General features: G+C 37.3%; 1 protein-coding gene across 1 annotated transcript; it reads right to left on the reverse strand.

Annotated features, from left to right (window-relative positions):
- Positions 1-4,754: 4,754 nt before the first annotated feature.
- LOC112719926 (exocyst complex component EXO70B1) lies at positions 4,755-7,964 on the reverse strand. The gene has a single exon (XM_072206313.1). It carries the CDS (start codon positions 7,369-7,371, stop codon positions 5,464-5,466), a length of 1,908 nt encoding a protein of 635 aa, XP_072062414.1. The 5' UTR covers positions 7,372-7,964; the 3' UTR covers positions 4,755-5,463.
- Positions 7,965-14,184: the final 6,220 nt, after the last annotated feature.

Consider the following 14,184-nt stretch of genomic DNA (forward strand, 5'->3'; position numbering starts at 1 on the left):
ATGCCATCCTCGTAGTAAAATTGAAACCACAACGAAATATCACATTATTCAATATCCAAAATATAATCGAATCCAATCAAGCTTAACAGATAATATTACATAAATTAATTAAAGAATAGAAGTAAAAATGGTGTTGTTCTCATATATTATTGCATGGAGTGTAATCCATAAATGTGGATATGCAAATTAAAACTTAGTAACCTGCAAAATGCAAATTACGTTTTGATTACACCTGAAAATAGCAGAGCTGCATGCAGGCTCCAAAACGCAGCATGCGTTTGGCAGAAAAATAGCTTGAAGCCTCGAAACGTGTCCTGCTCCCTGCATGCGCAGGCAATGACTGAACGTGTTGACCACTTGGAACTCCCAAAACGCAAGTTGCGTTTGGCAGGCTCCCAAGCTGCATGAACGACACGTGTTGGAAGAGAGCGGTGATGGAGTATAAAACCGAAACTGAAAGCAAAACGCAGGAAGTAAAGGTAGAAGAGGTGAAAGGCTTGTTGAGAGAGAGGTTATAGTGAGGGGTTTTAAGTTGTAAGGTTGTGCTGAGAATTTGTGAGAGGAAGAAGAAGAGTAGAAGGGTAAATATTATAAAATAAAAAATGGTTCGTGATTTTATTAAACGTGAAGAACACATTATTGAGTATTTGGATCATCCCCAATGGATAAGTAATTTTTTTTAATATTTAATGATATATATATATATATATTCGAATATTGTTTATTTGTATTATAATAGATAATTTTATTAGTATTATTATCGTTATTATTAACAGTATTATTAGGATTTATTATTGCTACTGAAATTATACTATTATTATTATTGTTGTTGTTGTTGTTGTTGTTGTTGTTGTTGTTTTCTGTTTTAGGAGAATAAGTATTGGATTGGTTATGATTAGTATATTGTTACATATTTATAATAATGTCTCTGTTGAAAATAATAGTTTTTTATCATACCGTTATTTTTTATTATTATTATTATCGTTAATTTTTTTTGCAGGCTATCAGGAATTTGTTGTCCAAAAAATTAGATCCGCTAGAAATTTTTAACGAGGTAGCTGCAACTTCACTAGCACTCACTGGGTTTCAACACGTTTCGCGAGTAGACGAACTGAAAGGTCATTCTGCACTACTGAGTGCCTTGGTCAAACGATGGAGGCCAGAGACCCATACATTTCATCTTCCAATCGGTGAGGTGACGGTGATGCTAGAAGATGTTTCATATATTCTTGGCCTCCCAGTTAATGGGGAGCCCGTTACTGGTAGATCAGACAACAGTCACCAGTTTTTGGTGGAGAACTGCATTGCGTGTTTTGGTCGGGAGTCCGGACCGCAGGATCACGTATTGGGTAAGGTTAATATAGCATGGGTCCGGCGGTGCAGAGATACCGAGCCGTGTGGCACACAGGAGTCTATTGAGCGTTACGTGCGGGCTCACATTTTCTACGTGACCGGAACGGTTGTGTTTCCGAATAAGTTGACTACTTCATTAAACTCGAAGTTTCTGCCTCTACTTCGGAATTTTCACCGTATTTCAAGATACAGTTGGGGGGCAGCCAGTCTGGCACATTTATACAGATCGTTGTGTCGTGCATCACGATTCAACTGTAAAGAGATGGATGGGCCACCGATACTACTTTTTGTGTGGGCGTGGGAGCGTATGCCATTCCTAGCGCCTATTCCCTGCGATCAGCTCGTCGATGTTGGGGTTCCACTTACGCGACGGTATTCTTTTTAACTGTTGTTATTATTATTATTATTGTTATTATTAGTGTTATTATTATTAATAATATTGTTATTGTCTAGGTGGAGTCATTGGCGCCGGCACACAAGATACATACGGAAGCCTACTGCGCATTTTAGGTGAGGACTCGATGATATGGGAGTTGACGATGTAAGTTGTAACCATTTATCTTAGGCCGCTTACCTACAACAATAATTTTACTTATCCGCCTCGTGGGTACTGATGTGCAGTTTATATGACGGCCATATATGGTAGTGGGTGTTCCGGATGACCTTGCGATCCATTTGTTTATGTGCTCCACATAGTCGCCGTTAGTGTCATTCGAGTGTGTAGAGTGGCACCCGACAGACCGAGTTAGACGACAGTTCGGTCTGCAACAGCTTCCACTAGGCCTGGCATTCGATATTGGTCGTGATCATTGCAGACGGTTGACAGGTCCACGAAACCATGACTGGAGAGCGAGGAACATCCAGTGGGTTACCTTGTGGATATCTTCCCGCTATAACACGCTACATATAGGGGAGGAGATTGTCGACTTTCATCCTCTCCAGGTGTACTTCGACTGGTACACACAGCAGTATGGAGATCACCTGCGACTGTCAGATAGAGTTGCAGGTGGTGAGGCTGATGTGAATGAGCCACATGGTCAACAGGAAGAAGCAGCTGGACCTCAGGAGCAAAATCCCCCTTATGAGCAACAGTTCGAGGTGCCGGCCTATGACCAAGGATTTCAGGTATCATTAAGGTTTATAACCGATGTTAGTTATTATTGTGTATGTCATTATAAAAAATATTATTAATAAGGTTGATGGATATTTATTAATTATTGCTAATTATTATATAGGTTCCGGCATATGAGCATGACTTTCAGGTCCTGGCATATGAGCATCAGTTCCAGATGCCAGGGTATGAGCAGCACTATCAGGACCCGTCACATGCCGAGCAGTTCCAGATGCCAGCCTATGGATAACAGTAGTTTCCGGTACATGATGGAGAACTCTTACACCTTGAACCTCCTCATTCTCACGGTAAACGAGGAGCGTTTTTATTTGAACACGAGACCTTGACATCTGCTCAGTCATTGATTTCAACCATACCGGCAAAGTTTGGTAAGATACTTTCCAATCACCAAAAATTTTGGCAACAGATTTCTGCTTTGCCAACCAAGCCTTACGGTAACTTACAGTGTAGTTGAACCTCGACTGAACTTCTGTAATAATAGACTTCACCTTTATTGACGAGTTTGCTTCAACCAACGGCCTAATGGCATCTGCAATTGTTTCTGAGTCCAACTTGGCATGATCTTGTGAAATCGTGCCCATGGTGCACGTGTGTTTGCCATTGTATCTCCTAATCTCCCAACACCCCTTCTTTCGAATCAAGCTAGCTCGGATAAGCCAATCGCACCCTGCACCATAGCCCTTGCATTTCGCATAGAATGTTTGTGGCTCAGACTCATAAACAGTGTAATCAACTCCTCTAGAGATAGTGTAACCTTTGATTGTAAATATCACCGAATTCCTAGAACCAAATTCCATTCCGACACTAAACTCACCATCTTCCACCGCAATGTCGCCTTCACCTACAACATGCGAACCACCATCAGTCGGACAAAGCATATAAAATTAATGGTAGTAGTAACTTTAATTAATAACCATAAGATAACATTCCGATATTCACATACTCAAAAAATTCTAGTGCATGCATGGCTTTGAGATCTAGAGTCCGCATAAAAGATGGAACTCCAAAGGGGTGCTGACTTACGATCGAATTCGCCTCATTTTGTACTGCCGGATTGCCTGCCAAATCTCCATCATCGTTTTCGTCATCGACTTCATAGTTGGCTTCAAACTCCTCTTCACTGTCGTTGTTATCTTCTTCCGAATCTATATCCCCAATTTCATCAACGTTGACATCGTCGCCAACCGAATCCATCCCCGTATGCTGTTCAAACTCAATGTACAACTCGATCATCGGCACGTGAAATCGGTTTTGTTGATAAATACATAACATATGTTGCATACTTGCGTTGTCAGTGATGGACACTAATTGAAACTATATCAGCCCACCAAATACTTGTACAGGATTTCTGTATAAAATGTTGCTCACCCTCTTCGAAATGTGACTTTGTATGTTATCAGACAGACCATTTTGTAACTCCACAAAACTGATGGTGCACGAAATAGCAAACGATAAGGGACATTCAAAAACAAGTCACTCCTTCGTGTGTGTTTGGTATAATCTCACCATTATAATATATGCGCAAATTTACAACACCTTCCATAACCTCAACCTCAACTAACTCTATTTTTTTTACACAGTTAACTGCCAAAAAAGGCACACTACTAAGGACTTTATGCAAGAAAGAGTAAGAGGAGAAGTGAAGATGAAGATGAAGATGAATGAAACTGGACTTCGTATTTATAAGCAAAACTGTGAATTTAAATATTATTTTGTGTACAAAATACAACCTGTGTTTTGGGGCTTCTAAGAAAAAGTTTCTAACACGGACAAAACACAACCTGCATTTGTGGGCTTCAAAAAAAATTTGAATTTTCTGGCTCCAAAAACGCAACCTGCGTTTAGCCTAAAACAAAATTAAAAAAAATGAAAATGTCAAAACGTAACTTGTATTTAGTGTGTTTTAAAATTAAAAAAAAATAAACAAGTTCAAAACGCAACTTGCGTTTTAGATCTGACACCATAGCAGTGCAATGTTTATGCACATATCCATTTCATGGTGTTACACGTTATTTCTTTCCATAACAAAAAAAAAAAAAAAAACAGCAATAATATTAACACAAATCTAAAATATTAAAGTATTTTCAATAATTTACCCAATTAGGTTATTAGTAAATAAACGGAAAATAAAGTAAAATGGAAACCTATCTAGCCCTACAAAAATTTAATTACCCTAACTAGGTTAAAAGAGAATTTGGATATACCGATGATTGATAAAAGACAGAAACTAACTTGCTATTAAAGTAGCATCCAATACAAGATAACAGAAAAGACTCGAATTATGATGATTTTATAAAATAAAAAGTAATGAATGCAATCCATAAAGCAATCATTAATCAAATCAATGTCGTATTGCGATTGTAGTTTACACACAAACACGTTCAGAAAGGGGGAAAATTATACTCTAACTTGATCAAGCTTCCATTCTTCCTCCTTGTGACGATCTTTCTTGTCCTTTACCTTTAACTCATCCCTATATAGTTAACCAACTTCGTTTATGGATATTCCTCCTCTTAACTAGAACATAAAAGAATAGAACATTTCTCATGCCTTTCAGCTTTTGACCCAAAATAAAAAAGATTATAGTCACAGTCATGTCTGAACATTTTAAATTGATCCAAGAAAACTAAAACACTGAATTGTGGTCAAGCATGCTCCTACTTGGCTACTTGTATATCAGTTAAAGGAAATGGCAAATTAGAACACAAATTTAACAACAGCTGTGTTTTTTTCAACTCAAGATTGTAGCAACTTCATATTTCATAATATAATCTTTATGAGAAATATAATGTATATACAATAATTTCTGAGCAAAAAAGCCAACAATGGTATATTAGTATACATGTATGATGAGGTCACAAGTACTCTAGGAGTCTAGGACTGCAATTTGTGACATCCAAAACTTTGTATATCTAATTACACTACCAGATTCATACATACATAAAAAGGGTCACTCCCTCCATTTAAACTGGACTTGCTCATAGCCATATCTTAAAGCGATGTGAAACTTCTAATACGCTGTTTTCTCCCTGAAACAAATCGTTAAGCCGATCTCCAATGTCATCCACCCCATACTTTACATACTTGTCAACGTACTTGCTGAGTTCCGGAACATTATGGAACCTTCCAATGAAGCTTCCATAGGCAGGCAACAAGATCTTCTCCAGTGCAATTCTGATTTCCTCCCTAAGCTGCTCATCAAACACAACCCAATGAGATTGAACCCTACAAATCTCCTCAAAGTGCAAGTTGAACATCTTCAGCTTCTCCTTCATAGCCTTTACCTCAACAACGACACTAGACCCTGCTGCCATTGTCACCTCACTTGTCACCTTCAAGAACCCCACCACCTTGCTCCATGAACTCCTCTGGTAGCTCACATGAAATCTCCGAATTTTCGCAGTGTGCTTTCGGATCCAATCATCACCTAAAACGGGACCCAATTCGCTGGTTTTCGCCTTCTGAACAATGTACCTCAAATTATTCATCATGAAAACAGAGCACAATGCAAGGTCCTTGTAGAATTTGGACTTGGCTTCCAAATTGCTCTCTAACAAGTCCATTATCCCACACAATTGAACACAAAAATGAGAATCAGATTGATGCTTATTATCATCAACCTTAGTGATGAAATCCTTCAATGGAAGAAAATCGCCTTGGAAAACTAGTTCCAAGGTTCGCCGTGACTGGGACGCGGCCACAAGGTAATTCACTACATATTTAGTGATAGGGTGAAGCCCACCGCCGTGAACTGCCGCCTTTGCCGGATCATGGCGAATCAGGTTTTCCAATTCCACAAAAATTTCCTTGATCGCTTCCCCCAATCGCTTCCAAACTTCAATTGCTTCAGTCTCACATTGTGAATCAGAGAAGAGCGATGCGAATTCAGGAATTAGTTCACGCATTGTGTCGAACACGTGGAGGATTCGGAACAACTGATCCGGCGAGCGGCTGTGACTGGCGACGGCGTCGGCAAACCTCAGCAGTTGTGTCACAGGTTCGCGGCAGACCTCACCGAACGCGATATCGGCGGCGGAACCGCCGGAGAATACGCGATCGCACAGCCGGCGCTCGCTGGGGAAAAGGATCCTGAGTGAGACGTTGGAGGCGTTGATCCAACGCTCGATCTCGTCTTCAAGAACCTGCCATGGCATCTCCTGAATCTCCGAAGCGCAAAGATTCCGAAACCCTAACCTCGAGAAGCTCTCTTCTAAGAACTCCCTCCGGCAACCACCGTACACGCGCGCGCACGAGTCGCCGAACCCCGCCGCCACCATGCGCGTCGCTATCTCCCGGAGATCGATCACCGTACCCGCTGGCAACACATCAATCACCACATCCTCCTCAGAAACCCGTTCCGCCGCTGGAATTCGATGATCCTGAACGCCGTTGCCGCAACTCTCATCGTCTCCTTCAAATTCGCCTCCGTCATCCGATTCAAACGACGTATTCCGAATTGACTCATCCATGAGTGACCGGAACTCGTCTTCTGCTAGGACCATAGCCCGACGGAGCATCTCGTCAGCACGTGAGAGGCACGCGCCAACGGTCTCATCCGCGGCGAGAGGCCTCCATCTGTTGACGGTGGCGGTGAGCTCGTCGACCGAAGCGAGGAACGCGGCGGTGTTGACGGAAAAGATTGCCTGGCTGTTGTCGTTGTTGTTGCGTGAGGACACGTGGCGCGAGATGCGTTCATCGAGTGAGTCGAGGGTCTGTTCCAGTGCGGCGCAGCCCAGTGGATCAGAAAGCTTCTCCTTGGAGAATCGAGCATCGAAGTTTGAGAATATTTTGAGAATGTCTTCTGCAACGGTTCGATTGTCGTTCCCCAGCGTCTTCGCTATGTGGCGCGCCACAGCAAGTAACTTCTCTTCCCCGCTGTCAGCCATTTTAGTGTCTGGAATAAAGCTTGCGATGTAGATATTTATCTTGGTTATAGCTTTGCAACCCTAACACAAAAATAATAATAAAAATAGAAATAGTAATAACAATAATAATACATTAAATGCTAGTCAAATAACTAATATCAGAAAATTTGGAAGGATAATTAATACCATGCAAGAGAAGATAAGAATGTAGAATAAGGGTGGCGTCGTCTTTGAAACGGGGGGCGAGTTTGAAATGACGGAAATGCCCCCCAAGAAAACGCGGTTTCTGGTGGAAAAAGAGGGTAGAGTGAGGGAAAGTGCATGGAGTCAAGTGTGTGTGTATACGGTAGTTAGAAGGGACGAGAAGCGAACGTGAAAAGCGCTTTTTCTTTTATCTCCAAGATGTCGTTTTGTATGGGTGATTGGCAGCTTTCCTTTTCAAGGTCATTTTTTTATGGTGTCATGGAATTGTGGGAAACTTCATATTGTGGTTCTGTCTTTGTTTGAATGTGGATCTAATTGATTTTCCGTGTATTGAGTATTGACATTTGACACTCAACTTGTTTGGTACACTTAGAATATTGCAAACAAATTGGCGGCGACAATAATATTTGATTTCATTTCATGCAGCTTTTTAGTTTCTAAGTTTTCTTAATACAAAATTATACTCGGCCCAATCTAATTCTAATTCTTCACGAGCACATACAGAAACAAAAGTGGCATAAGCATGCACTAGCTAGCAAGTTAGAGAGGGTTATACTGCTAGTTATTTTATTAGCATGGTTTGGTTTATGATATATACACTAAAAAATCACCAGTTGTTAGAATGACAAGACCTACGTAGGTGGAAGTAGTATTACGTTAGAAATTAAATCATCTTGTCTTGTAATCTTGTTGATAAATAATCTTGTGCGCGTGGTTGTATCAGTAGAGAAAATCAATAAAAAAAACATGCTGTCAAGTAGTACTAAATTATAGTTGAGTAAATATCGCGGTGTTAGTATTGTTAAATGGTACTAATTAATGTGTACTTGACATAGAATATTACAGACATTTGGCATATATATGATATATCTCTTTGATATTAACGAATTTATAAATGTGTCCTGATATAGTGATACTATTATATGTGGAGTAAACACACGCGCAGCAGCTTAAAATGGATTGCTCGAGTAAATTTAATATCATGAGACACTCAATATAGTGGTTTAATTATTAATAATACTCAAGTGCATGTCCAAGATTGTGAATTATAGTATGCCTATAATACGGGGATTGCGATAATTATATAAATATTATTAAAATTAAAAATTAATATTTTTTATATTTTAGTAATATTTTTTTAAGTAATATTTTTTAAAAATATTATTTAAAAATAAAAAATATTATTTTAATTTTAATAATACTTTTAAAATATTATAATCTCCTTTTTTTTATCAAAGGTAAAGTTATTTTATTCACTAGAAATAAATTTACAGTCCATATTTGGACACCAATTGAAGAATAGTATTAAAAATATTCTACCAAAAAATAATTAAGCTTACAATAAAAAGAGTAAAGATCTCAAGAGAGGGAGAGTACATCTCTAATCTTGAGGTTCATTAAAGACTCGTAGAGCTTCTTCCGCAACTAGGAGGGGAGACTTCCATTTTCCTTCAAAAACAAATTCATTTCTAACCTTTCAATTCAACCAAGTTGTAATAGCTGCCAAGTTCCTCTTCTTCCCATTAGCGTCACTGAACCATTCAAGCAGTTTCAGCCACTACTACCATGGGAGGTCCATGTAAGATGGAACTAGGAGACCACGTGCATGTCAAGCTTCAACTGCGTCCAGGCAAGTCTAGAGACAATGGAAGACCGATTCTTCTTCATTGTGGCATCTTGGACAAAGCAGTACCACTGTTTAGATTTTCTGTCCCAATTTCTGTTTCACAGGTAAATCCTCATGCATAAATTTTTACAAAAAAATTTTAATCTTCGGTTGACATCTGAGTTTTCAAATCACTGTCCATAATTCTTTCTTTCTGCAATTTTCTGAAAAAAAATCTGTTGGAGGGTGAAAAATTGAAAGGCCACACCATAACCAGAAGCTACTGTATATGTCCCAGATTTTTCTTTCATCCAAGTAATTCTATCCTCCTCCTGGTGAATTGTTGAATTTAGAATAGCATTTGCAGTTGCTGGATTGAATGCCTCACGAATTAGTGTCTGGTTCCATGTTCTGTCTGGTAGCATCAAATCTGAAACCTATTCTAGTCTTTGACCCTCTAGGTTATTAGGATTAGGAGTAATTGCTTGAAAATCTCTTAACCATAGGTCTTGCTGAATCCTAATCGTACTGCCTCTGCCAATTCGCCATATGATTTCTTTTTCTAGCACTTTTCGACCCTCCAAAACACTTCGCCAGATTCAAGATGGGTTGTTCCTGGCCTCCGCATTTAAAAAATTTGAGAATTTAAAATATTTACTCTTGTACACCTTATAAATTAGAGAGTGTGACTTAGTTATCAGTCTCCACTCCTTACTTTGCTAACATTGGAAGGTTAAAGACTTTAAGATCTTTGAAGTTAAGACCCCTTGAGATTTAGGTGTACAAGAAATTTTCCATCCTATCCAGTGCATCCTTCTTTTCGAGCCTCGCTGTCCCACCAATATTAGAGCATGAGCTTTTGAATTTCATCAACCAGTGTCTCTGGCAGTTTAAAACAACTCAGAGTATAGATTGGAACTGCCGTTGTTAGTGCCTTTATTAGTATTTCTCGGCCGCTTGAGGATAGCAAGACCCTCTTCCAGTGCTGCAGTTTATGTGTCACTTCCTTGATATACGAAAATGTAGCTCTCTTAGATCTCTGAATAACCGCTGGTAACCCAAGATACTTGTTCTGGTTGCTAATGTGAGAGATATGTAAGATGTGAGATAGATGATCACGAATGCCCACTGGGGTATTTTTGCTGAAAAATACTGAGAATTTATCCAGATTTATTGCTTGACCGCTAATATCTTCATAAACCTATAGGATTCGAATCAGATTTTGACACCCTTTCTCTGTAGTTTTGCTGAATAAAATTGAGTCATCTGCGAAAAATAGATGGTTGACTTTAGGACACCTTTGATTAAGTCTCAAACCTGTAATCTCCCGTCTCTGTTCTCCTCTGTGGAGCAGATGGGGCAATCCCTCTGCGCAAAATAAAAATGGATAGGGAAAAAGAGGGTCGCCTTAATGCAACTCTTTACATGGCTTAAAAAAATCATGAGGCTGACCATCCACAGTAACAAGGTATGAAACTGTCGTCACCAGTTCCTGAATCCATTCCATCCATCTTCTGCAAAAACCCAACTTCCTCATAATCTCCCAAACGAAGCTCCACTCCACCCTGTCATACGCCTTACTCATGTCTAGTTTCAGAGCTAATTTATAATTACCGTATCTCTTATTCTTTAAAAAATACATAAATTTATGAGCAATTAAAATGTTATCACTAATTAACTGCCCTTTAATAAAAGCACTCTGTGTGTCACTTATGAGTCTATTCATCACAAATTGAAGCCTGTGTACCATAATCTTTGATAAGACTTTATAAAAAATACTACTAAAGCTTATAGGTCGACTCTATTTCATGGATTTTGCATTCGGATCCTTCGGAATAAGGCAAATATGAATGTGATTAAAGGATTTTAGGATTTTACCTCCCGAGAAAAATTTTCTAATCGCCTGAAAAACATCTCCTTTAATCATTTTTCAGAAAAATTGAAAAAATTTAGCAGTGAATCCATTTTCTTTCGAGGCCGAAAAAGCATTTATAGAAAAAACAGCAGCTTTCACTTCTTTTTCTGTGATCGGTCTAGTTAGTGCATGGTTGGTAGCAACATTGATTTTTTTTGGGATACCCTCAATTTTGGTTGTTGGGTCTCTTAGATTATTTGATGTAAAGAACTCTTCAAAGTATCGTTGGCCGGTTGATGCAATGCCTTCAGTGCTGTTGGCTTCCCTTGTGCATCTTCTAACTCTTGTACCTTGTTTCTTCTACTCCTAATATGAAATTTGGAGTGAAAATTTTGTATTGCGGTCTCCCCATTTCAGCCACTAGACTCGAGATTTTTTCTTCGAATATCGTTCTTCTAACCTAAGTGCATCTTCTAATTCAGCCTCCCATGCCCTGATAGCTGCTCCATTAGCTTGATCGCCCTTAACTGCCTCCCCTACTATTGCTGAATTTTCTTTTTGGAATTAGAAGAAGAATTTTGCTGCCACTCTACTATGCAATATCTAATTGTCTTGAGTTTTTCAGCTAGTTTAAATATAGGTGAATCTCTCATGTCTAGCGCCCAATTATGTTTAATTGATTCCACCACCTCTTCATTCTCACACCATCTCTCTTAAAATCTGAATCTCCTCTTTGTTCTCCTCACCTCCCTAACCGAATCAATAAAGAGTGGCTTGTGATCTAAACCCGTGTCATCTAGGTGTTTAACATAGTCATTTGAAAATTCTGTCCTCCATTGCATTGACACTAACACTCTATCCAGCCTTTCTTTGATAAAATTACCACCAAATTGTCTATTCGATCATATATCATAATCTCCTTAGTCACTATAATCATTGTTATCAAAACCGGACCGGACCGACCGGTTCGATCGAAAAACCAATGAACCAAATTCTATATCGGTCCGGTCCGATAATTGGACTGCACAAGGAAAGGAACCGGTGCAAATCGGTAAAAATCGGTCAAACTCAGTAAAGACCGGTCCGACCAAACCGTCTTTCGAGGTAATTGTCAGGAGCTGTTTTGCGTTTTTCTCAAATGAAATAGTTGGGGTTCGAACCCCCTCCCTCAAGCATATGAACGGTAGCCTCAACCACCAGGCTAACTTGCTTATTACTAGTATATATGCAAATTAAAATACATATTGATATCTTTCAGCAAATAATTTACTTCTATTTAATTTATTTTAATTTTAATTATAAGATCACTCATTCTTAAATTAATTATATTTTTATTTAACAATAATTATAAACTCACTTATTATTTTCTTTTCATAATTATATAATATCTATTAATATTATTTTTCAATGAATATTTATAGTATATAATAGTATAATAGATATAAACTAATTAATAAATTATTAAACAAAATAAAAATATTTATGATAGAGTAAAATTAACAAAATATTTATTGTTTCTGTTCCATATTATTTAGAATAGCTAGATATTTTTAAAATATTAGTAAAAATATGTAGTTTAAATTTTTAATTCTAAATTTTTTACTATATTTTATTTTTTATTTACATAGGACCGGGTCAATCTGTTCAACTAGTGATCCATCGGTTGAACCAATGATCTAGTGACCCAGTAACCTAATCGGTTCAATCACCGATTCGGTTATGATAACTATGACTATAATATAATTATATTAAAAAGAAAAGTCTATGAGCCAGCAATTTTATTGAATTTTGGCCAGCATGTAACCAGCAGAGAAAGGTGAGCCATTTGATGAAATTTCACACCAATTTCACACCATTAAATCATCATTGATGACTATTTGATGGCTACTAATTACAAAAGTTGATGTCCCCTAGCATTGCTCATATTAAAATGACTCATATAACATATGTGACTTGAGAGGTCACTCAGAAGCTCTGAATTGGTGACTTGAGGCAGAAGTAATGCCTAACACCGTTTGAAAGATTGCACATGAATATGTAAACTAAAAATTAAAAAAAAAAAAAAAATAGGGTTATATATAGGTTTTGCTCAGGTAGGTGTTATATCTGTAGAGTTGTTAATATACCAACCTAAGCCTAACTGAATCTAAAAGACATTTTGATTATATATTGATTTTGTATGAGACCCAATATATTTTCTTTATCAATATATCATAGGTTCATCAATGTCTTTCCCTATACGATATGGCATGCCTTTTAATCTGTGTAGATGCATTATCTCTTCAAAAGTTTAATTTTCCAGGAGTTGACGAATTGATCTAATATTGCAAAAATGTTTTCGTTATTGCTTTTGACGGAAATCGTGTAACAAACTAAAGCATTTTTGTGGTGCTCAAGAAACAAAATAGAAGAATCATACGCGTGCAAACTTCATTAGTTATCAAACTATACAAAATTATTGATATCTAACTGTTGTATATAATCATTAATCCTTGAATTTGCAGGAATTCGATTTTCTTCCAATTAATAATTCTTGTATTGCACCCTCTAGGTTGGAGTAGAAAAATCAATCATGTATTTAGAGTAGAGACTATAAACTTTGACAACCAAACTTCAAACTTCGAAGGCCATTGCAATTTACAATTATGTTCTAATAAAATGAAAAAAAATTCTTTCGATGAAGTATTATGATTAAATAATGAGAATTTGATATGCTATATTTTTTTTTCCCTTATGAATCGAGAAGGTTGAAATGGAATTTCAAAGATATTAAAATAACTGAACCAATTGGTTTTTAAAATAATGAATAAAATAGTACATATTGATTAATTGTGTGTTTTTAGCATTTATTATTTTATTTTATTTTTAAAAAAATTAATAAATTCAGTTCATTTAGTTATTTTCGATTTAATTATTTCAGGTTAAAAAAAAATCAAATTTAACTAACAATAAAATCATGCCACATGCAATGTTGCTTAATTAAAGATTATATGATCATCGTTTATATTTGAGTTTCGAACAATCCAACTCATATTCAACCAGTTAATCTAATAGCACCTGTTTAATAGATTGTGCTGTTTTTAAGATCGGAACTAAGATAAAATTTAAGAAAGAACCAAAGTTTAATCTTTTAATATAAAAAGACTAAAATTAAAATTTTAACAGAGAT

The sequence above is a fragment of the Arachis hypogaea genome, chromosome 11, assembly GCF_003086295.3.
Source record: "Arachis hypogaea cultivar Tifrunner chromosome 11, arahy.Tifrunner.gnm2.J5K5, whole genome shotgun sequence".
Lineage (NCBI taxonomy): Eukaryota > Viridiplantae > Streptophyta > Magnoliopsida > Fabales > Fabaceae > Arachis > Arachis hypogaea.